Genomic DNA, 26627 nt, shown 5'->3' with positions numbered 1-26627 from the left:
GAGAGATGTACAGGAGAGGAAGAGGGACAGTTGAGTGTGGATGAGTGTGTAAGATGGATCTTGGATGGTAGTGGACAGGGAGTGATGTGGATGAAGAAATTTCAAGAAGTAAGGGAAAGCAAGGGAGTAGGGCAGAGCCAAACGGGTGATCCTGAAAAGGGACAGTAAAAAACGAAAATTGTTTTCAAGATCGTGGAAAATGCATTTTTTATGGTAAAAGGAAACGGAAGCCCTGGAAGCTCGCTCATTTTAGGAATTAATATCACTACTGTTACTATTGTTTATCCTACGTAATGCGAAAGAGTAGAATATAAGTAGTAGTTAATTTAGACTAAGGATGGAATTGTAAATATATGTACAGGGAGCGGAGGCCCTGAAATCCGTAAAAGGAAGAGATTAAATACATACATACATTAAGATGAAAGGTGGAAATTTTATTTTTTTACGGAATTTCAATAGGGATTTATATTTTTTAACCAGAAATATGTGATCTGTTAGATATTTAATTTAAAAAATTTGAATTGGAAAATGTTAAAAAGCTTTTATTTTCTACATGTAAATTATTGAGCATTTTACTTTAAAAAAATGTGAAGCTTCAATTATGAAAGTTTAAAATAATTATTTCAGAAATAATCTTTTTCCGACCACTAGACTGAGTTAAATCTTCAATATCATCTTGTTTTATTTTAAGTTATTTGATCGAAATTTTTCTCCAGGACGCAGAGATAAGAAAATTGGAAGAGGATAACGATAGCGATGGATCAGTGGAGGATGTGCAAGAAAATGCGGAGAAAAAGTACACACAGGCGACAAAATTTAAAGAGCAAGGAAATATTTTCGTTCAGAAAAGATTGTATGATAAAGCTATCAAATCTTACACCGAAGCAATCAAAATTTTCCCCTACGATGAAGTTTTTTACGCTAATCGTGCTTTGTGTTACCTAAAAATACAGAAGTAAATCCTCAGTAAATCTTTTTAATAAATTTTTTTCAGCTAGAGAGCAGATTTTAATTTAAAAAATTCTTTTGCAGTTTATATTCAGCCGAAGCAGATTGCACTGCAAGTTTACAACTGAACGATTGTTATGTAAAAGCTTATCATAGACGAGCCACGGCACGAATGGAATTAGAAGAATACGATGGCGCGAAAAAAGATATTGAGCGAATGTTGGATTTGGAACCAACGAATAAAGAAGCGAAGTTGATGTTCGCTCAAGTGAATAAGAAACTTGAAAAATCAAAGGTCTGTTCTTTAAAATAAATCATTTTTTTAATTTAAAAAAATTTTGTGGTCAAGGTTTAAAATAATATATTTCTCGCAATATTTAGAATTCGGCAATTTTAAACGGTGAAAATGACGTGATTTTTTATTTGACAGAAATCACATCTTTTAGTGAAAAAAAAGATATCTAGGTTTAAATGTTAATTGATACCGGATGATATACTTATGAATAATGTATTTATTGTCTTTAAAATGTCTATAATTTTAAATGATTAGTTTTGATACATAGATGTTTAACTAATTACTTCAATTTTCAACCAAGGGAATTAATTTTTTACCAATAAAGACGAATTTTTAACAAAAAATCAATTTTTTCACCAAATTGTTGAACTTTTAATCAAGGAAATTAATTTTATACAAAAAAAAAGAATTTTCAACAAAATGCCTAAATTTCCGTCCAAACAATTGAATTTTCAACCAAAAAGATAATCCTTCGACGTAACAGTTACATTTCCCATCAAGGCGATTATTTTTTTACCAATAAAGAGGATTCTTCACCAAATACATCAATTTTTAACAAATATTTGCATTTTTATTAAACAGAGAGATTAATTTTCTAGTAGGCTGTTAAATTATAAGCCAAGAAGATTAATTTGCACTCTAAAATACGATTTTTTAATAAAATACATACATTTTGAACCAATTATTTGAATTTTCTACCAGAAAGATTAATTTTATACTTTAAAATACGATTTTTTAATCAAATATATACATTCTGAATCAGTTAGTTGAATTTGCTACCAGAAAAGACGAATTTTCATCAAAATACATAAATTTTCAAACAATTACATTTTTAACCAAACATATGAGCTTTTTACAAAACAGTTAAATTTGCAACCAATAAAATTAATATTGTGCAGTAAAATACGATTTTTCAAGAAAATACATAGATTTTTAACTAATTAATTGAATTTTTAAACAAGGAGATTTTCTTCAAATCAAGATGAATTTTTAACAAAATACATCATTTTCTAACCAAATCGTTAAACTTTTAAACCAGGGATTTAATTTTTTACCAAAAATAAGAATTTTCAACAAAATGCCTAAATTTCCGTCCAAAAAATTGAATTATTAACCAAAAAGATAAGCTTTGGACAAAACAGTTACATTTGCTACCACAGCGATTAATTTTCTACCGATAAAAACGATTTTTCAACAAAATAGTCAATTTTTTGACCATTCAGAAAATTTTCAGAAAAATTTTCAGAGAATTTTCAGAATTTTCAGAGGATTTTCAGAAAAATGTATACATTTGTAACCAGTTGTTTGAATGCTTAATAAAATAGATTCATTTTTAACCAACTAATTAAATTTTCAACTAAAGAGGTTCATTTTATACAAAAAATAGGAATTTTCAAAAAATTACATAAATTTTATACCAAGCGATATCATTTTTAACCAAAAAGATGAGCTTTCTTCAAAACAGTTAAATTTTAAACCAAGAAGATTAATTTAAACTCTAAAACACGATACATACGTTATTAATGAATAGTTGAATTTTAAAATTAAATTTCTAAAATTTGTAACTAAATAGTTGATATTTTTAACTAAAATAGAACAATATTTGACCAAAAACTTAGTAGTTAAATTTCCATTTAAAAGAAGTAACTATAATTATTTAAGAAATACGAATTTTCTAAAAAACATCTTTTAACAAATAGTTTTCTCTACCAAGTTTTTGAATTTTTAAACCATGAAGACGGATTTTCTACGAAACAGTTGACTTTAACCTAAAATTATGATGTTTTAACAAAATATTTCAATTATTATCAGTTAACAGATTTTTTAAAAGCAAAAAACGAATTTTCAAATAAAGTTATGAATAATCAGCAGAAAAATAATGAGTTTTTAAGAAGGCACTTCAACTTTCAACCAAGGAATTGAATTTTCAACCTAAACAGATGATTTTTCAATGAAAAATATATTAGTTGATATTTCTACAAAATAGATTAATTTTCAACCAGTGATATAAGTATTGATATTTTTAACTGAATAGATATTTTTAACTGCAGAAGATCAATGTTTAACCAAAAATGTAGCAGGTAAATTTCCATTTGAATTTTGAACTCGAAAATATCAACTTTCAAAAAGATAGTTAAATTTTCAATTAAAAAAATTTACTTTTAGTCAATAATGGAAGTCCGAATTTTCTGCAAAACAGTTGACTTTTAACAACAAAATTCATTATCAGCCAAAACAGATTAATTTTTAACACCGAAAAGAAAATTTATCAAAAAAGATGGATTTACAACAAATTACATATATTTTTAACTAAATAATTTAACTATTAACCAGGAAGATTAATTTTTTAACAGAAAATCAATCGTCTGGTTTGAAAATTGATCATTTATTGGTTGAAAATTCAAGAATTTTAGTTAAATTTTTACACTTTTTATTAAAAATAATCTTTTTGGTTAAAAACAAACATACTTGAATGAAAGAATTCTTTTAAGAATTCATATATTTTGTTGAAAACTCGTTTTTTTTTGTTTTTTTTTTTTTTGGTATAAAATTAATCCTTTTGCTTCAAAACTCAACTATTTGCTTAAAAATGGACTATTTTTAAATGAAAAGTTAGGAATTTGAAATAATTTAAATTTAAATTTAATATAGTACTCACATAAAAGTAAAATTAATAAAATAAAATTTTTTAAAAATTATTATTCCAATTTATGGAATTCGAGACAAATTTATTTATTTGAATATAACTTTTTAAAGCTTTCTAAATTAAACATATTGAATTCCTAAAAAATGAAAAAAATACATTATTTATAATAAACTCGCGAAACGGTATACATATTCCAAGACGAATTTAAAAAAAATATATATATATAAATATTTTATATAAAAAATGATACCTGGTAAACCCCTAGATTTTTCTGGGAATCCTTTTTCTAGGATTTGAGCACACAACTTGCATAATTTTTCCTGTAAAATTTTTATTTCTGATACAAAATCGTAAAACTTAATTATCCATTTAAGCTAGTTGTCGCGTCAAAAGTCAGATATCTGAAAAAATAGTTTTTCTATGATTTTAACAATCAAATTATGTCATTACCAATAACAAAAAAAAATATTTAAAAAAATTTAAATTTACACCAAAAAAACATTAATTTAACCCATGTTTCTTGCAATTGAACTGTTTTCTGACCTTCGCTTTTTACCAATTTTTGAATAATTATTGCATTTTAATAAATGGTTGTTTATTTTTTTCGGGAAAACATTCGCTGGAACTTTACTGTTACCTATTTTAAAAATAACTAAATAATCTTAAAATCTATTTATTTGTTTTAAAAAAGATTTCTTTAAACAAATTTTTCTAACTATTTATAATCATAGAAGATGCCATAAACGCCATAGAAAAATTTACTTTCAAAATTGGTCACAGTAGAGTTGTAGAGAATATTTCCCCGAAAAAATAAGCCGTCATTTATTAGAATTCTATCATTTTTCAAAAATTCGTAAGAAGCGATGGTCAGAAAAAATTCAATTGCAAAAAAATTAATATTTTTTATTTTTAATTAAATCAGTTACAATATTTTAATACTTAAAATCATAGAAAAACTATTTTTTTCGGATATCTGACTTTTGGCTCGACCCTACCTTAAATTTATAGAACTACTGGTAATCGTTAAACTGCGATCAGAACTGGGCAGTAGCGGTGCGCATTAAAGATACATGGCTCGTACGGATGCGCAGTACAGTCTTCAAGTATATATAACTGCGTCGTCCCTTTATATGTTTCATTAAACTGCGCAGTAGAGTTACGTGATTCTTATGGCTGCTCAGTGGATTTATGTGATGTGCACGGGTGCGCAGTAGAGCCATGTGGTACGCATGGCTCCGCCGGATAGTTCTGTTCCGCGCATGACTGTGCAGTATAGTTATGTAGTGCGAATGGTAGGGTTCTGTGATGGGAATGATTGCGCAGTAGAGCTATGAAACTATTAGGCTGCGCATTAGATAACTTTAATGTTTAGAGCTGTTCAGTCGAGTCATGTGATGCGAATATCTGCACATTATAACTATGCAATGTTTAGGGGTTTGCATTAGTCTTCCATTCTTTATGATTATGCAGTAAAGATCTGTGATGTGCATGGCTGCGCTGTAGAGTTCTGTGATGTGCACGGATGCGCAGTTGAGTTCTGTGAAGCGTAGGACTGCGCGGTAGATTTATGTGAAGCGCATGATTGCATGACTCTACTGCACATTCATGTGCACCATATAACTATACTGCGCATCATATAACTCTACTGCTGAGGCATGTGCATCGTAGAACTCGATGGCGCTGTCATTCATCATAGAACTCTGCGGCGCAGTCATGCACACCACATGGCTCTACTGCGCACCCGTGCACATTGCACAAATATACTTCGCCGTCATGCGCGTCACAGAACTCTACTGTGCATCCGTGCACATCGCATTACTCTACTGTGCAGCCATGCGCAACACATATCTCCACTACGCAGCCATGTACACCACAGAATTCTACTGCGCGGTCATGAGAATCACATAACTCTACTGCGCAGTTTAATGAACCATATAAGGGCACGACACAGCTATATACACTCGAAGACTGTACTGCGCATCCATACGAGCCATGTATCTCTAATGCGCAAAGGTACACATTGGAGGTATCCAATGCGCAACCTTGACTGCAGTGTATCTACGGCGCACCCATACATGAATTAGGCTTTTACTGCGCACACGCGTGTGTCACGCGTGCCTGTCGATCATCCCTACGCTCTGCAGAACTTACTGCGCAGATCTACGCAATATTAATCTCTACTGCACAGTCCTAAAGATGAGAGTACTCTACTGCGCATCATTAATGTTTCGCATAATGGTTCTGCGCATCACTATCCCCAAGATTGATTTTCGCTCTTCTCTCCCCTAACCCCTCTCCAAGTCCCACTTACTCTAGGGATTTTTAATCTAATTTTTATATGCTGATATTAGAAAGTATTTTTAAGAAAATACACAAAATACCTCAACTACATAGTACAATTTTAACATGCATTTCAAATAATATTTCAAAATACTGGTATGGATTTTGTAGCTGTATTTGAACTACCTCAGCTGAATTGTATTATTCCCGTGATGTATTTCAACTACATGGTGCTGAAATACATGTATTTCAGCAATGTAGTTGAGGTATTTTGTGCCCAGCTCTGACTGCGATCCGCCACCTGGTGACCAAAAAGCCGAACTAGAAGGAATAGGTACGATTTTAAAGATGCATTTTAATTTGCAAATAAAAATGTTTGAACAATTTTAGTTTTGGAGTTTAAAGTATTTATTGGATACTAAAATTAAGTCTGTATCTGAAACAAAGACAAATCGAGAATCTTATGAGACTGGGAAGTGACAGTGAATTTATTTTTTGACCGGGAATTTTACAAATTTATAGAGAAAAATTTGTCCAACTGTGATTTCTAGTTTTTAAATTAACGAGCTAAATTGTTATCTTTTTCAATTATAATATTATTTAGTTTAGAATGCAGGAGACGCGTCTGAGACGCCATCAAGGAAAGATCGTTCGTTCCATTTAAGGGTCATTATTAGTTACTGCATCAGTAGCAGTCGCTGCGGTGTGACGCGCCATTACTTTCTTCTTTCTCCCTATTGCTAGGACCTCCTTTTTCTTTAATCGTATACAAAACTCAGGTAGGTGGTTGTGTGTTTTCCGTAAAGACCAAGTGGCCTGGCTAGCGCCATAATATGGCAAATCATATAGGGAACTCGGATCCCTTGTATAAAAATGGCGCTACAAATAAAGTCGTATCTCCAGCTGATAAAGTTACTTTCATGGATATTGAATCAGAGTTGGATCAAAATGTCGTAAATAGCTCTTTGCTTAACTTGAATCAGGAAGTTCGGGAATCTCAGAACTTTCAGAGCTTAAATTCTTTGTCGAGACGCGCAGCCCTTCCTAATCTCAACTCCTTAAGGGAGAGGCCGGGGAAGCGTGACTCCTCGCATCTGATGGATCCCTCCCTTGCTGAAAAAATTAAAATACCTCATACAGGTGGTCCTAGAGACTTCAACTCTGCTGAAAATCTTTTTAAAAATGGGTATTCTATTCACAACAAAGGTCCCTTTTTTATTATTGTAGAGCCAAAGAGGGATTGTGAAAACACATTGAAAAGTCCGGCCGCTCGCGAATTCATGTAGAATGCTATGATGGTAGGAGTGCCCACAAAATTGTTGATAGTCTTGAACTCTTGGCTAAATCTAAGTTCACCGCTTTTATTCCCAACTATCGGGTCGCTCGTGAAGGTATAATAGAGACATACCTCGAGATATTTCTAATCATGAAATCATTAGATATTCGCAGTCAAGCTCTAAATGCTCAGTTCTTAGTGTTGGTCATTTTGTAGCGAAAAATGAGAAAGGTGATCTAGTGCAGACAAAAACAGTGCAAATTAGATTTGAGGGTCAAGAAGTTCCGGACTTCATTGATATCTTTAACTTGAGAGTTAAAGTCGAACCCTACGTTACCCAACCTAAGCTTTGCTATCAATGCTACAGATTTGGTCATGTGACCAAACAATGCAAAAGCCCTGGATGTCGATTCTGTGGCGGTGCTCCCCATGAAACAGGGACCAAATCTCAAATAGGAAAATTGCAACCGACACTGCTTTTTCGAAACCATAACCATGCGAACAACACCAGAATAAGCAACGTGCGCAATTATCAATTTCTCGCCAGAACCCCAACCACGGCGTTAAACACGCTAATTTGACTCAATTTGCTCCTCAATTTGCAGAAAGCCTTTCACAGATTATGTCTTTTTTAACTCAACTTTGCAATCAGATGGCTCCTTTGTTTGCCTTGCTAAACAATTTTAGCTCCCTCTCCAACCTCCCTTAAAATCTTAATTTTGCACCCCTTTCACAGATAGCTACTAACAGCAATTCTTCTTAAATAATGGCTACAGAATCCTCCCTGAACATTCTTCAATGAAACTGTCGGGGTACTTTCTCTAAAAAAGATTCACTTGAAAAAATCTCATATGAGTTTGATATCATTCTCCTGAACGAGACCTGGCTTAAACCCCAATCCCGATTTCTCCTCAAGGGTTATAACGTTATAAGAAAGGATCGTCAGGATCGAGCAGGGGGTGATCTATTAATTGCTATTAAAAATGATATCCCCTTTAAACAGGATGATTCAATCTATTGTCTTGATGGTATACTAGATATCCTGGCTTCAACTGATTTGGGACAACTCATTGCGGAAGACTTTAATGCACACTACCCATCCTGGGGTTGTGAATCTACTTGTCCATCAGGGAATTCAGTTTTCAATGCATTATCTGAAACAGACTTCTTTGTTATTAACAATGGAGAGCCGACTCTCTTTCGTCGTCCGGGACAGTCCAGATCAGCTATAGACTTATCGATTGTATCTTCTAACTTAAAACTACTCGCTACTTGGTCGGTTCTTGATGATCAAATGGGGAGTGACACTTCCCAATAAAAATTATTTTTGGGCTTCCATTTAAATACTATTAGTTTTTTTCACACAAATAAAATTTAAAGAGAGCAGAGCGGAAAATTTGCAGGTCCTTTTTGTTATTTCTCCATAAAGATGATAATCTTCCTGAGCTTCAATCATCACATGATATTATTAATTCGCACTACAAGTTTGTAAATGATATAGATGACGCTCTTCATAAGGCCCTAAGATTGAAAGGAAGCCTTTCAGGTACATTTAGGTACTGCATTTTGGTAGGAACTTCGCTGAAAATTATTTCATCTTTTTTCTGAACCTCGACATTTTTTGAACGTTCGAACTTTTTTTATACATAAAATATCGGTCTCAAACTTTGAAAAATGTAAGACCCGAAAGAAAACTGCGTTTAAGTATAAAGCTTAATAATAAAAGATGTAAAAAAAAATTTTTCTACTATCAATTCCATCGGCATCAGCTGGTAACGTTGTACACGAAAATACGAAGCCTCTAGAGCCTCGTCTAGTGGCCGCCAGGGTTCGTATTTTCGTGTACAACGTTACCGGCTGATGCCGATGAAATTGATAGTTGAAATATATTTTTTTTACATCTTTTATTATTAAGATTTGTTCTTAAACACAGTTTTCTTTCGGCTCTTGCATTTCTCAAAGTTTGAGACCGATGTTTTATCTATAAAAAAGTTTGAACGTTCAAAAATGTCGAGGTTCAGAAAAAAGATGAAATAATTTTCAGTGAAGTTCCTACCAAAATGCAGTACCTAAACGTACTTTATTGTACTCTAATACATTTTCCAAAGTTTCAGCTCGATACTTTATTTGCAAAAAAAGTTCTTAGGTTCAAAAAAACATTCAGTGAACTGAAAAAGTGAGGTCGGTAATATAGGTATTTAGCTGTGTCACATGCTCTTAAAGTTTCTAGTTTTAGGTCATATTGTGAATCTTTATCGTATAACTCCTCTCTGGCTAATGTTTGGAATAAAATTAGAAGATTTCGCCATAGATTAATGAACCCACCTTCCTCTACTTCCAGTTCCACAAATCTGGACATGTTAGATGATATGAATGGGTACATTGAAAAATTTTTAAAGACATCTAATGATTTTTCTAATGTAACCATACCACCACTTCCAAACTCCTTTCTAGAAAGTAATTCTTTCTTGCAGAATAATAATCCCTCGTCTACATCTCCAATTAACAATAACACATTGCAGCGGTTGGAAATTTTTGAGCAATTCTTCTCTTTCGAAGAGATGACTGCTGTTTTGAGTAGTATGAAACTCCAATCCTCTCCTGGCCTGGACAAAATTAGTTTTAAGGTAATATAAAACTTCCCAAAAACCTCAATCCTACATCTGCTTCGCATATGGTTTCAGGAAAAACCGTTCCTGTGCCGACAACCTTGCAATCTTATCCTCAGAACTTCATCTATCCCAAGAAAAAAATCAATATACGGGCTGTCTCTTTTTAGACATCAAGGTCGCATACGATAACGTCATATTCTTAACATTCTTATCAATGACCTGATAGAAAGTGGTCTTCTATTTAAATTTTGAAAATTTGTTTACAACTTAATTCTTGAACGTAAAGTTTTCTTCAGATTGAATGGTGCAAATAAAGGACCATTTATAATCATGAAGGGCCTCCCCCAGGGTTGTATTCTTAGCCCTGTATCGTATATAATTTATACGCGGAGATTACACTCAATCATATACCCGGGTTGTAAATTCTTAGAATTCGCCGATGACATACTCCTCTATTTTACATTATACGAATTAAATGAATGTTTATCTAATCTTTAACAAAGCTTAAATTCTATTAACTCCTTTTTGAAGGAAAGGGGACTATCCATTTCTCCAGAAAAATCAAAACTAATTATTTTCCCAATTCCAATAAAAAATCTGCCAGATAATTTTTCCATCTCAATATACGATCAAACCATTACTCCATCCGAATCGGTTTCATTTTTAGGTATTATTTTTCACTGCACCTTATCTTGGGAACTTCACTTCTTAAAGTTGATTAACAAAGGCAACCAAGTCCTGAATAGTTCGAGGTGTTTATGTGGCACGTGGTGGGGTTCTCATCCAAAAATTCTCCAAATTTTATTTCGTGCCCTGGGGAGGAGCTCTTTCGACTATGATAGCCATGTCCTAACCATTTATAGTGGTGATACCTTTTTTCGGAAATTAAAAATATTACACAATAGATTTTTGCGTGTCATATCTGGTTACTGTATATCCACAACTATCACTGTCATGCAAGCAGAAGTAAATGAGTTACCATTAGTATCTAGATTCCCACTATTATCAGATAAATTTCTAATAAAAACCTTTCTTACGGTTATCCATCCAGTCCACAATACGCTCTACAATTTGTTCTATATATAAAAAATGGTTTAACCCAATACAACCTGGACAACAGTTTTATCCTCTTAAAACCCTACTACCAACTCAAAGGTTTTAAAGACAGAGTTTTAAACTCAGCTACCCCGCTACATTTTCTAGCTCCCTATTCGCTCAAGTTCTTCCGACCGACGATTGATTTTAAAATAGGCTTAACTATACAACAGAGTAATTCTTCGGAAATAGTTTTCAATAATTTCATTAATAATAAGTTTTCTCCTTTTACCCACTTCTACACGGATGGCTCCAAATTCCCAGAGTCTTTCGTGGGGTCTCAATATACCCCCCACAACTTAATGTAGAAATTAACATTAAGATTTCTAAACATGCTTCAATCTATACAGCGGAGGCTTTGACTATTAATGAAGCAATCCAGCTTAATTTAGGTAGACAAATTCCTAACTCAGTAATTTTCTCTGATTCAAAAAGCGTTTTTCAAGCTTGCCAAAAATTTAATGAGCCGTCGTCTACATCATACCTTATCTTCAAAATCGGAAATCTTCGTTCCATTGCTTCCGAAAATAATCTTAACATAACTTTAGTCTGGATCCCTGGTTACAAGGGCATTCCAGGTAATGAGAACGCGGATAATTGAGCAAAATCAGCTACCATAGAAGGAACCTTCCATGAGTTAAAACTGCCACACACTGACATTTGGTCTACAATCCTTCCCCTCCATCTGAACTCTGCTCTGATCATCTAATCTAGATAGAAAATCAGTAGTCATCATCTCAAGACTACGTTCTAATCACTACAACCTTGTCGCTAGCTTTGCTAAAAAGGGCTTGATTGATGCTGGGGGATGTGCTTCTTGCGGCTTTCCCGAGGAGGACATCAACCATATGTTGTGGGCCTGCCCGAAATTCTCGGACTCTAGAAAAACACTTAAGTCGACTCTGATTAAAAATAGATCTGTCCCACCCTTCTCTTTTGAACCATTTCTCATTGTATTTCGCGCCACCTCCGAATAGATCAACTCGTAGTTCCCCCACTTTGTGCTTGCGTTGACACAGTTTCAAAGAATAACCAAAAACAAAACAACAAAAAAAGCACTCCTGCTTCCTTCGCACGTTTGGCTACTCATTCTCTTCTTTGTGCAAGAAGTGTGTAAATCGTTCCGAGATGGGTAAACATAAACGGAGTTCGCGGAGATGCAGTAGTAATTCGTCTGGTGACGAAGATTATTAGCGTGAATTGTTTAAAGTGATCAAGAAATTGAAAAAGAAACATAGGAATAAGCGCCGCCATCGTAGGAGTTCTACTTTGTCATCTTAATCAAGAGATTCCAGTGTATCAGGTATTAGTCGCCATCTGAAACCCAATCATCTGTGAGGTTTTACCTCCCAGAAACGATCTGGGTCCGACCCATTTCGTATCCAATGGCTCTTAACCATTGTGGAAAAATACTTTTCCTTAGGTGAATCGTCTTTCCATCATACAGGCTCTTAACCTGTATATAGGACTGTTACGATTGAGACGCTCCAACAGGCTTTTTTACCAATGCCTTTTTTTACAAATGTGAACTTGTTTTTAAAACAGATCGTGGTAGTCGTCGAAAAAAGCGAAGGTCACGCTCTACTTCAAGAAATGGCGCATACTTTCCTGAAATTTCGTAGCCGGAAGTAGATCATCCACCAACCTTAGAAAGAGAACTAGGGTCACCGCTTTTGAATTTGGCACCCCCGGCAAATATCTCGAGTGTTCTCGAGGTGCAACAGATGACGTCTGAAGCTGCTGATTCGTAAAATAATAAAATTAAAGAAGGTGTTATTAATTCTCTTGGAAAACGTTGCCTGTCTCTTGCGCCGGCTGTCCTAGAGGACATTGCCATCCGCTGGGCGGACATTATTAAAATTGGCCTTTCTTCAGAAGAGAGAGCAACACTCGTCCTAAAATATCCGCTACCGGTTAATTGTTTGGACATCTACCCTCCAAAGCTCAACGACGAAGTTAAGTTAGCTTTACAAAAAGCTGAAAACACCCTTTCTAGGGACGAAAAAATTCTTTCAAAACAAAAGAGTTTGACAGCTAGTATTTCTGCTATAGACAGATCGATTATGACGCTTGTCCAAAGAGATGCAGATCAAGAAGGAGAAACTGTGGATCCTCTGATTGAGATCCTAAGTGAGGCTTGTCATTTGCTCACTGATCTGCAATACGGCGAGTCACAAATAAGAAAAAATTTGATTATCGCTAATATGGATCCTTCTTGGAGAGAATCCTTAAAGGCTACAAAGATGGATCTGTTTCTATTCGGGAAGGATCTGCCAGAGAGTTTAAAGTCTGCTAAACTGCTCGAGAATTCGGCCAAGAGGTTAAGATCTGCAAAATCTCAGAGGTAAGGGACATCAAAAAACGGGAGGGGCCCGCCTCGTCGACAAGCGAAGCCACATTTTTCGACACAGTGCGGGCAGAAGAAATCCTTCACGAGCCCTCCGAGATCTCAGAATCAGCGCAAACAGGACTACCACAAGACAGCGTACAAGAGCACGAGGAGACATTAGACGTTTTTCTAAGTATAATTGCTGGAAGATTACGTTTATTTTTTAAAAAAATGGGAGGCTCTAACATCAGACCCGCGAATTTTATCGTAGATAAAGGGTTATAGGATACCCTTCTCTTCTCCTCCTTGCCAATCAAAACCTGTCCATAAATCCAAATGGAAAAAAATAGAGATATGTAATATAATGTCGCTTATCTCTCAACTTAAAGGGAAAGGAGCAGTAGAAGAATGTAATCCGTCAAATGATCAATTTCTTTCTAGCTTCTTTCTTCTACCGAAACCTGTTAGGTCTCTCAGGTTCATTTTAAATCTTAAAGATCTCAATGAATTTATCCAAACAAAGCATTTTAAACTCGAAGACTACAGAGCAGCTGTCATTCTTGTGAGTCAGAATTGTTTTATGTCAACTCTAGACTTGCAGGACGCGTATTATTTATTATCAATACATGAATCGGACAGAAAATTTCTAAGATTTCAATTCAATGGACAGGTATATCAATGTACTTGTCTTCCATTTGGTCTTTGTACAGCCCCTCAAGTGTTTATGAAACTAATGAAACCTGTTGTTTCTTATCTACGAAGATTAGGATATAGTTTGTTTCTTTATTTAGACGACTTTCTGCTTTTTGGAGATACATATCAGGACTGTGAGGTGAATTTAAAGACAACTAAAGAGTCATTAGAAAGCTTAGGATTCATAATAAATTTGAAAAAGAGTCATTTGAATCCCGAACAGAGATGTAAGTTCTTAGGGTTCATTTATAATTCTAAATCTATGACATTAGAACTGCCCCCTGAGAAGCGATCTCATATTCAGAAACAGCTAGAGATCTTTAGTAAACCTTTACAGTGTAGGATAAGAGTTTTCGCACAGTTCTTAGGCTCTATAGTAGCTTATTGTCCAGCTATTAAATACAGCTGGGTCTATACAAAGGATGTAGAAAGACAAAGATTTTTAGCATTAAGAGAAAATGGAGAAAATTATGATGCTCTTATGACTGTAAGATTTAATCCTTCGGACTTGAAATGGTGGCAATCATCTATCTTATCTGGTAATAACTCTATCAAAGGTCTTGTATTTCGCTCAGAGATTTGTCTGATGCTTCTAAGTCAGGATGGGGAGCTGTATGTAATAATCAAAAAGCTAGTGGATCCTGATCAATGTCTGAACGTAAGCTTCACATTAATTTCTTAGAACTCAAAGCCGCCTTCTTTGGTCTTAAAAATTTAGCAAAAAACTTTCATAATGGGGAAATTTTATTAAGAAAAGATAATACAACTGCCGTGTCGTATATTAATAGAATGGGTGTTGTTCAGTACGAGGACCTAAATAAGATCTCAAAAGAAATTTGGCAATGGTGCGAGGAGCGAAATATTTGGATTTTTGCTTCCTATATTAGTTCAAAAGATAATTTTGAAGTAGATGCCGAGTCGCGAAAATTAGAACTTGAAACGGAATTTGAACTATCTATTCCCGCATTCAATAAGATTGTCAAGACTTTTAGAAAACTAAAAATCGACTTGTTTGCAAGTAGAACGACTTCGAAATGTATGCGTTATATCTCCTGGAAAAGAGATCCTGGGTCTGAGGCGATAGATGCTTTTACCTTGAATTGGAGTTCGGTTTTCTTTTATGCTTTTCCGCCGTTATTTCATTTACTAAGTCGTAGACTCGGAAATCGCTAAGGACCCTAGAGTGAAGCGTTTTTTTAAAGGGGTGTCCAGTTTGCGACCTTCAAGACCACGTATGAGAGCACCTGGGATCCAAAGATGGTATTAGATTATTTTTTAGAAATACCTCCAAATGAGGAGCTAAGTTTAAAAGAATTATCGAAGAAATTAGTAACCTTGCTTGCTCTCATAACGGGTCATAGAATGCAAAGATTTTCATTAATAAAGATTGTTAACATTAGAAATAGAGCAACGGCAATGGAGATTAAGATCCCCGACCGCATTAAGACATCAAATAAAAATAGAACACAGCCTTTACTAGTACTACCGTTTTACTCTGTAGAAAAAATATGTGCAGCTTCAGCTTTACAGAGCTATATTGTAAAATCTAGTTCGTTACGTAATGTACAGGAATTGTTCATTTCATTCCAAAAGCCCCATGAGGCTGTTTCTTCGCAAACTTTAAGTCGTTGGGTTAAAGAAACCTTAACTGAGAGCGGTATCGATACCGATATTTTTTCAACTCATAGTACACGGCATGCGTCCACATCGGCCGCTAAAAGGCGTGGCGTTGATTTAGAACTAATTAGAAAGACGGCAGGCTGGACAGATAGGTCTCAAACATTCGCCAGATTTTACGACAGAGAGATTGTAAAGGATAACCAGCAATTTGTTAGGTCTATCTTAGAGGATTAATATACAGTTAATTTCAGTTTGTGTTTAATTAATTAATTAATTAATGTATTCGTCAGGAATTATTCACATAAACATCTCGGAATGTAATAAAATTTGTAATAAATTTTTCTTATCAGATTGGTTGCCGTAATCTGCTAACTACTTTCAACATCTACGAGTTGATCTATTCGGAGGTGACGCGAAATACAATTAAATAATTGAACGAACTTACCTGTAAGTGAAGTTCGATTCTAATTGTATGAGCGCCATCGAAGATAGATCAGTCCCACCCGGTATATAAATAAACTGGCCCTCTAACTAAATTTTTTAATTCTTAGTTATGCCCTATTAGTAAAGATTACGGCCAATTTTTGAAATAATGAGTAGCCAAACATGCGAAGGAAGCAGGAGTGCTTTTTTTGTTTTGTTTTTGGTTATTCTTTGAAACTGTAGCAACGCAAGCGCAAAGTGGGGGATCTACGAGTTGATCTATTCTTCGGTGGCTCTCATACAATTAGAATCGAACTTCACTTACAGGTTAGTTCTTTCAATTATTTAATGAATCCTACATACAAAGCCTTTCTCCCTTTGTTACAATTTTTCAGAAAGAATAATTTCATAATTTAATACAATTTTAATTGTAAAATACCAAAAGGAGACCAACTTGTCAATCTATTATTTTGTCCCCTCAATTCACATTTACTATCACTTTCAATATCAGCTTCAAAACATTTATCTTTATCTCTGAAGTTGTAATTTTTGTAAATCAAATTTCGCGCTTTTTATTTTTCTTAATATACACAACGTCACCTTCAGTTTATTCCCACCATTCTGATTTGATCCTAACCTCTTAACTTCACATTGTAATTCTGACTCCAAACCAAATACCTAACATTATTAACAAACTTTTAATTTTTAATTTTAATTTTAATTTTATGTATTAATCGTTAAGTGTAAATTTTATTTTAAAGAATTTTGAAATGCAGTTTTGAAGACTTAAGCTATTAAAAATTAGAAGCGTTTATAATCGAAGATTTTAGATAAACAACATTTTTAGCTGATCAACTGTAAATATAAATTAATAATTAATTTTAAAGTACGATTCAAAATCAGTTCACAATTTTAGAATTACCAGTTTCTAACATTAAAAATTATGTAAACTATTTCAATTGGAAAGTTTTATTAGTTAAATAAATGTAAACGCCTGATTGAAACGTTATAAACTGTTTTCAATTTTTAAGCAACCTTAAAATAGTATATTCATAATTGTGTCAAAATTTGTCAATTGGGCCACTTTTTGTATGGGTTGTGATTTTTCTTCAGGAACGCGTGATAATCTATAGTTTTACATAAATAAAATGGCCCTAAAACATTTTTGCAGCATTTGCATTTTTTGAATCGTTATTGTTATTTTACTTTTTTAGCATTGTTCTCGTAATTAATTTTTTTCTCCCGATCGGTACAAACTATCGCCATAATTTTTTGCTTGTTTCGTTAAATATGTTCATTCTATAACATAAAAATCATTTTACTATTGTTGCGTAAATATTAATGAAATTAGCAACAATTTTTATAAACAAATGAAATTTGTTGTAACTTCTCAATTGATTTCAATGCTTTACTTGACTAATTACGACAGCTCGTTTAATTACGAAGATTTTAGTAAAAAAAAATTAAGGAACTCGCATATCATCAAAAGTTGTGTTTTCATGTTGACGTTCCGCGCTCCATGTCGCGCGACGTACGGTATTCACGATAAAACGTGTAAGTTGCTGCCACCCGAGACACGCTGCAGCGCGCACCGAAATTCATGTATCGTACGTCGCGCGGCATGGAGCGCAGTACGTCAACACGAAAACACACCCAATTTTTGATTTTATTTATATAAATCTCTAGCTTATCATGCATTCCCGAAGAAAAATCACAACCCATAAAAAAAGTCGTCCACTTGACAAATTTTGACAAAATTAAAAGCTTTTTATTAAATTTCAAATATTATTTCAGTCTAAAATATTCCATTTTTAAACCATTCAATTTGAAATTTTTTAATGAAGAAAAATAAGAATTACTTAATATTCAGAAATATCTGACTGTTTATTTAAAATCACTAATTATAGTAAAATATTAAAAACTAAATTTTAAACGTTAGATTTTAATTGTTCTATTTAAAGAAAATTGAATTTGTAAATCAAATTGTTAAAGTTCGATGTATAAATAACAATTAAACATGTATTATTCTTTACAAAAATTCAAGGAATTTGAAGAAATATTGAGAAGTTTTGAAAAGATTCAAATTCAATTTAAAATTTGAAATTATTAGAAATAATTTTAAAAAAGTGTCTACGTGTACTGACAAAATCCGGTTATTAGTAACTAAATTTCGGTGTGAATAGCCTAGGGCCTAATTCAAAACAAAATATAGATTTCGGCAGATTTCGTTAAAAAAATAAATAAAAAGATTTTTAAGAATTTTAAGTGGATTCGTAAGATTAAAGAAAAATTTCCTATGAAAATTAATAATGATTTTTATTTTGAAAAGATCGTTTTTAGTGATTATTCAAAAAGATTTAAAAAGATTTACAGAATTATCAAACATGAAATTTGGAATCATTTTAAGGATTCTCATCCATTTATAATATAAATAATTTAACTTTTAATATAAGAAGTGTTCAGTTGATAAAAAATGTAATCGTTCAATTTTTACTGTTTCTAGCTTGAAATTTCTTTAAATTATATAATTTTGAAATTTGTTTAATGCATTGATTGATTCTTTAATTTATACTTTAGAGCATTGAAAATGATAACGTGGGTTTATATTCCTAGAACTGAATATAAATCTTTGAACTCTGCAATTTATTAAATTTTTTATTTTGCTGATTAAATACATTTAACCCCTTCGTTGGCATTGACGCAAAATGCGTCGAAATTTTTCGTGCCCTGTGTGGTAAAAACGGCTCGATTTGGATCAATCTCGGTACTTACGGGCTTTGGGGTCGCTGAATCAGAACTTTGACTTCATTTTCGGGTTCAGCGACCCCAAAGCCCCGTAAGTACCAAGATTTATTCAAATCGAGCCGTTCTTTGTATTTTCGTCCGCCATATTGTATTCATCATTTTGTATTTCTGAATTTTAACTTTATATTCAGATTCAGTGACTTCAAAAACCCCAAGAGACACATTTTCAGGATAACAAATTTTCCTGCCATTTTGGGCACTTTTTGTCGAATTCTCTCTGACAACGAAGGGGTTGATTAAAAATGGTTCAGTTTAAAAGTGTCAGTAGCTTCCACTGTATATGTGTATATTATTGAGCATTAGAATCAGATTCCAATACAAAATTACTTAATTAAAAAACTTTTGAACTTCAATTCTAAAACTTTGAAATTCAAGAGTTCCACTCTGAGTGCTTTCATTTACAGCTCAGTTTTTACTCATTCAAATGGAAAAATTGTAAGCTTTACAGTTCGATTTTCTAAATTTCATTGACCATCAAAAGAACCGGGAAAAAACCGGGATTTTTTTATTTCTATTAAAACGGCCTCCTTAAATCGTCTATTATTCATATACTTCGCATGATTTGGATAAAATTGGTCGCTACATACATTAATTAAAGTTTATTTAAATTTAAATTAATTGAAACTTACATGAAACAGTGAAATATGTTTTTTTAATCTATTTGAGAAAAATGTGGGTTTTCACTGTATAGGATGGAAATTCTATCTAAAAACTATTTGTTTTTTCATGAATATTTTTTTAGTATTCAGTGTTTTATACTTGACAAAACTTTCATAAAAACACTTTTATGCAAAAATGAATGTACAACTTTAAAATTGTACCTACTCTTTCTAGTTCCAGTTTCTGGCACCAGGTCGCGCAATGGTAGACCACCATTCCCAATACAATAGAATATATCAAATATAATAGCTATTGCTATTATATTTTAGCTAAATTAGCGACCATTAGAATTTGTTAAAATTGAATAGAATTGACTGCAATTTTAAAAAAGTTAACCTGGAAACCCTTGAAATGTTATGGAATTTATTGTTCATCAGAAATGTCTTCAATATTAATCTAATTTACTATTAAATTTGTTTTTTTAGCCTCGCGTGAGTTCGGTCTCAACATCTCTTGAAACTTCTGTTGAGAAGAAAATCGGCGAAAAGCTATGGAATACAGGCAAATTAAAAGAAGAAACTGCGATTCAGAAACAGATGTTGATTGATATGATGAAAATAAAAGAACGCCCAAAGTCCACGGGAGTAACAATAACAGAAATTCCGAATGATAGTGAACAAGATAAAGAAAGAGTGAAAGAGAAAGTGAAAGAGCCAGTTAAAGAGCAAGTTAAAGAAAAAATTCCTGATTGGCTGCCAGAACTGAATGATGATTTTAGCATCGTAAAACCGGTTAAATTGTCTCCTCACTTACGTTCAAAAGTTTGTTTCATTATTCCTATATAATATTATCATTTTACACTTCACTCTCTTTCCTATATTCGCCACTTTTTTCCTTTTTTTGAAGAATTTCTCATTTTCTCTGTTTAAAAGAATTTTTTTCTTTTTTTCGCTTAAATGCCAACTAAATTAATAAAACACAATAAGAAAATCCCAATAATGTCAGCTAAAAGTTAATTCTTCAATTAAAAGTATTATATTTTTTGAAAATTTTTATATTTCATTATAATACTTATTATTATATTATTATGTCTTTGATTTAGAACTCATCTCTTTTGTTTAAAAATTATATTGTTTGGCTGAAGATTGGTCTTTTCTATTAAAAATTCTTTTTTTAGTTGTAAATTAATTTTTTTAATTGAAAATTTAATTATTCCATTTTTTGTTAAATTAATCGTTTTTAGTTAAAAATTTAAGTAATAAATTATTAATGAATAATTTTTAATGCAACTGTTAAATGATTTCTAAAAACATTTTAGGCGACTTCCATAGGTTGGAAGGTTTTTAACCAGATTATCTGGAATTTAAAAACATTTTTGGAGAGTTCCAAATATTTCCACTAATTTTAAAAGATTTAAACGGGATTCAACAGATTTTCTGCTATTTGAAAATATTTTCACTGATTTTTTAAAACTAAAAAAATTAATCTGCAACCAAAAAACTTAAATTTGAATTAAGTATTTTTAATCTTCAACCCGCGTATAATAATTTTCAACCAAGAGAGATATTCCAAAAAAATAGTTTAATTTTAAAAAAAATATATTATTTTTCAACTAAAATGATCAATCTTCAGCAGCAAAATTAATTTTCATCAATTTTGTTCAACTTGCAATACAGAAGTAGAATTTTCCACCCAAAAATACGATTTTTTTTACATAAAAATAGACGTATTTTTTATTAAAAATTTTAGAAAGATCAGAGTACGAATTGATAAATTAAGTACACGATAATTAAGTAAGAACAGTTTGTATTAGGAAAAATCAAGAAGACACAAGATCGGGTACCAAGTTAACACACAAACAAAAAACAATCGTAGCACAGAGATTGTATCGTATTTAAATTCTAATTCTAACAACAAAAATCCACTTGCAACCAAAAATGAAAAAATTAAATGTGCAAAACAAAAAAAAATTAATTTCGAACCATTCCAAAAATTAATGTTTTGACAATATAGTTCAATTTTCAATCAAAGATATGAACCTTTAACAGAAAAAATACATTTTTCACATAGTGGTTTTACTTTTACCCAAGTAGTTGAATATTTAATTTAAAAAAATTAGTTTTAATCACTAATGAAAAGGTTCAATTTTCAGTTTGGAAAATTACTTTTCAATAACAAAAATTGTTGAGCACTTGGTTTGAGCTCTTAGATGTAACGATAAGCAAGGGTTAAGGAAATGAAGATAGTTCACACGTAAGTTTAAATGTGACGTTTTTATCTGAGAGAAGAGCATAAGAGGTTTACAGTAATAATGATTGAATTGCAATGTCGCAGGTCAGTTACAGATAGAGTTGAGAGTAGGAGGGAGACTCACAATTTTGAGGGTGGGGGCGAAAGCCCAGGGTCCGTAGGCGTGTTCAGATTCGTTCGTTCCGAAAAGAGGCGGAACTTCTCGAAGATGATTTTACAAAAGATTATACAGCTGTGTACTTTAGAAATATCAAGGTTTACCCAAATAAGACGAGCCTGAAGGGCCTAAAGTGAAAGCGCACGTACCTCGCTTTGTTGAGCGATTAGGACTCGGTCCTCGATATTTTCGATATTTTCATCTGGAGAGCAATAATGGGTAATAATAGTAAATTTCAAAATGCTAGAGTTTGAGTGCAATGAAGATTATTCAAATCCTAAGGGACTCGAAGAAATCACGTTTTAAAACAGGCGTAAAACCTTATAAATCTGAAAATTGCGCAGCAACAAAAATGAATTTTTAACCAAAGAGATGAATTTTGAATTTAAAAAATTTTTTTAGCAGAAAAAGGAATACAAAATACAATTTCTAACCAACAAAAAATTAATTTTCAAAAGAATAGTTAAAATTTTAACAAGTAAAATTGATTTTCAACAAAATAGTTGAATTTTTATCCAAAGAAAAACCATTGACACCTAAATTAAGGAATCATTAACGAAAAAAAATAATTTGCAACCAAGATTATTTATTTTTTACTAAAACAACGAATTTCAAGCAAAATACATGATTTTTGTACTAAAAGGAGATAGATTTTTACACCAAAATGAAATAGTTATGTTTACAATTTGAAACATTATTTTTTGACCGTAAAAAACGAATTTTCAACCAAATAATTGAGTTTTAAAAGAAATAAGTATATTATCAACCTAACGCGGAGTAGTGAAACGATCAGTTTAAAAATTAATTTTCAAGCGAAAAAAAGTTATTTTCAACAAAATATATACATTTTTATTGGACTCCATGTTTGGAAGGCGTAACGGTTAAATCGAGTCGGATTGTGGTAGAGGAAAATCGAGCGGAAATTAGTTCAGAGGAATGGTGCAAACGTGGACGTGAGTTTAATCGGTGGCTTGATAAACGATTTACCGTGGAAAGTGTTATTCTGAGTTGAGATAACCATTTAATAACAGTGGAAGTGAAAAACCGCAAGTGGAAAGTGAAGAGGTTATGGGTGACAGTGCAGTGATTAGTGCTCAAAACAGCCGCGAAAGGCAGCAGGTCATGGAGACCGTCGACACTAGCGCAGTGCAGCGGAAGCTCGAAGAAACAGATCTGACAGCTGATAAACAGAGGGTGAATCGCTGAAAAAAGTGCAAGTCGAAGAGAGAAAAAAAGAGGGAGGCCCAGAAATATAGATAAATCAAAAATAGCGGATGTCAAAACCGCGGCAAAAATGGAGGAGTATGTGGTGAAAATTGGCGGAAATATTCTCGGGAGTTGTCGGACAGATGAGGCTTTCAAAAGAAGCAGCAAAATAAACAGATCTCCAGTAGGAACGTAAAATAACAGTTGAAGGCAGAAGAAATGATGAGGAAAATGAGGACTTGCAAGAAACAGGGAAGAATGCAGAGCGAGATAGCGCCCTAGAACACGTGTTCCCGGAAGATGAAAACAATAATGAGAAAAACAACGAATCCAAAATCGCGCGAAACTATGGAGGCGTAAAACAGCCCGAAGAAGAAGAGATAGAAGAAAAAGCGGAAGAAGGACCAAAAGACGGGATATAGAAGAAAAATGAGAGTCAAGAAACCAGAAAGGAAGGAGGCAAAGATAAGACGGAACAAGAAGCAGCGAACCAAGAACAAATGCAACAAATAAGGGAGGTGCTCGAACTGAGAAACAGAGGAGTGGGCGAGAGCTCGAGAAAGGAAGTGGTTTGTGAAAAGGAAACCAACGGAGAAATCCTGGAGCTAATAAGAGAAATAAGGAAAATCATGGAAAAATCAAGTTTTTAGAGTGGAATCTGATCACATGCCAGTGATGTTCACAGTACGCGACTCGGAACGGGAAGATCCGGACCAAGAGAAAAGATGGGAAGACCAGGTTCAGGAAGGAGAAGAGGACTGGAAGTTACATTGGAAAAAAGATAAAAGAGAAAAATTTCAGAATGAGCTACAGGAGAACTGGAAAAAATGAAAGGAAAAGAATCAAGAGGAAAACCCTGTGAAAAAAATGGAAGAGATGAGGAGAATTATTAAAAGGACAGCAAAGAAAACAGGAATGACAAAATCAGATTAAAAATCAGCAGAGAGAAAACATCACGACAAGGAATACGCAAGCATGAAAAAGGAGGCAAGAAATAATTTAAGAAAATACAGACGCGCAAAGGAAGAAGAGAAGGAAAACCAAAGACGAGTATACGTTACAGCTAGAAGGGCACTCGGAAACTATCTAAAAAAAGTGCAAAGGAATGGAGGGGCAAAAACTGGAAAAGGGTAGACGAAAGCAAAACGATAAGTGATTCCTAGGAAGCAATAGGAGTCTACCGGCCTATAAGGAAAAGGAGAGGAAGAAGAATAAACAAAGAAAGCTGGGTAAACCACTTTAAAAAATTACTAAATGCAGAAGAGGATTCGACGGAGACAGAAGAAGAAAATAATGAGCAAAGGGAAAGAGAACAAGGAAATTGGGAAGTGGAGGAGGTGGTGGAGGACGATTTCTTGAACCGGGACTCTGGAGCAGAAGAAGTGAAATAGGCGCTGAATGAGATGAAGACCAAAAAGGCGACAGGGGAGGACGGAATAACCGCCGAATTCTACAAGAATTTACCAGCAGAAGCAATGGTACACTTGTCAAATATTCTTAATGAACTCTGGAAGAAGGAAAAGCTGGGGACCAACTGAAACATCGCATGAATCTACCCAATCTACAAAGCAGGGGACGAAGAAAAAACAGCGAACTACAGGGGAGTTTCACTCCTAGATGTAGAGTATAAGCTGTTAGCTGTAATATTAGCCGAAAGGTTGAGGACGTAGATAGAAAAGGAGGGGAAAATAGAATAAAGCCAAGCAGGATTTCGGAAGAAAAGGGAAGCACGTGACCATGTATTTGTTTTGAATTCGCTCATAGGAAATCGATTAAAGAGAGAGAAAGGAAGATTAATGGCAGTCTTTGTGGATTTCAAGACAGCTTTCGATTCAATTGACAGAGATATCATGATAGAAAAGTTAGAACGCATAGAAGTGACTGGAAGAATGTTACGAATGATCAAGAAATAAATAGGGATACTCAAAACGCGGTCATTGCTGAACAGGGCATCTCAGAGAGCTTCAAGACAAAAACGGGAAAAAGGCAAGGATGCCCACTGATGCCGATGATATGGTACTTCTGGCAGAGGAGGCGGAAGGAGGGAAGCTCAAAAAAGAAGAATTGTAAAACTTCAATGGGAAAGAACTCGAAATTGTCGGAACTTACATGAACCTGGGTTTCTGGTTCTCAACGACAGGCACGTACAGCAGGCATGTGAGAAGTATGTCAGGAAAAGCTCAAAAAACTTCAAACGCTGGGTGGGGAGTGATAAAGAGGAACAGAATAAAAGGATTGAGGAGAAGAGCATACTTGTTGGACACTTTGGTTAAATCGGGATGGATGTACGGCGTGGAAGTTTGGGGCGGGCATAACACGAACGAATGGGAGAAACTTCAAGGAAAGTATATGAAGATAATAATGGAATTGGATAGACGGACACCTGCTTACATATGGAGGTTGGAATCGGGGAGGACCAAAGTGGAAGTAGAAGCAGGAAGGAAGGCAGGAAGCTGCTTGCCTGAGATAATGGATATGGGAGAAGATAGGTGGCCGAAGGCATGTCTGCTAGAAGAAATAAGGGAATTAGAAAATAACAATCCCTCAGAGTAGGGAAAAGAGATGAAGGTGGCGCTTGAAGAGATGGAGTTGAAGATTGGACAATGGCTGAGAAAGCTAAAAGAAGAAAATGATGGAGAGCTTCAAGATCAACTTTTAAAATGCGTGTTACGGCGAAAGGAGCAAATTATTCTGGAAGATTGGAATAAGACTACGGAATCTAGATACTGTAAAGGATACCATCACTGGAAACAATGGCCTGGAGCAGAGAAATACTGGGAGAAGGAGGTATCCCAAAAAGAGAAGAGAGCAATGGGCTAGGATGCGATGTGGGAACGTCGGGAAAACAGCAAATAAAGACTACAAAAACATTAAGTGTAGGCTTTGCGATGAGAAAGATGAAACTCTGGAGCACATAATATCCTGTGAAAAACTCGAAGAATTCTTGAAAGACAGCGTGAGGAAATGGAGAAAAATGTGGTTAGAAGGAGATAATGGAGAAGAAAAGCTGAAAGAGGCATTCAAAGGAAATGTGTGACCTCACAAGGACATTTGAAAAGGAGGCTAGAAGGATTACAGCAGGAGGAACAATAGTGAGAGAGGAGATGGACGAAGAAGTGGAATAAAGTGTATACGAGACAATTAAATAGTGTAAAGAAGAAGTCAATATACTAGAATTTTAGAATAAGAGAACTGTGAATATTTCAATTTAGAATTAAGAAAAGTTAGGAAATGTGAAGTATTGCGTACTCTAAGCCCAGAAAGCATGATTCGGAATAAATACTACTACTACGAGGGTGAATCAAATATTAACTGGAATTCTTTTTTAATATTTATTTATTTATAAAACAATACAAAAATACTATTGATTATTTTTCTACATAGTCTCCTT

The 26627-nt window shown here is 33.7% G+C and overlaps 1 protein-coding gene across 2 annotated transcripts in view; it reads left to right on the top strand.

Annotated features, from left to right (window-relative positions):
• LOC117180260 (RNA polymerase II-associated protein 3-like) overlaps nucleotides 1-26627 on the top strand; it is a 48603-nt gene that overhangs the window by 9432 nt on the left and 12544 nt on the right. The window contains exons 3-5 of one of the 2 annotated variants that reach the window (XM_033372661.1): nucleotides 717-955; nucleotides 1033-1243; nucleotides 20109-20444. In XM_033372661.1, coding sequence (XP_033228552.1) covers nucleotides 717-955; nucleotides 1033-1243; nucleotides 20109-20444 — 786 coding nt within the window. The remainder of the gene's footprint in view (nucleotides 1-716; nucleotides 956-1032; nucleotides 1244-20108; nucleotides 20445-26627) is intronic. The other variant, XM_033372662.1, reaches the window with a different exon arrangement.

This window comes from Belonocnema kinseyi, chromosome 9 (genome assembly GCF_010883055.1).
Source record: "Belonocnema kinseyi isolate 2016_QV_RU_SX_M_011 chromosome 9, B_treatae_v1, whole genome shotgun sequence".
Taxonomy (NCBI): Eukaryota; Metazoa; Arthropoda; class Insecta; order Hymenoptera; family Cynipidae; genus Belonocnema; species Belonocnema kinseyi.
The sequence above is the reverse complement of the archived record's forward strand: the minus strand, read 5'-3'. Positions and strand labels throughout refer to the sequence as shown.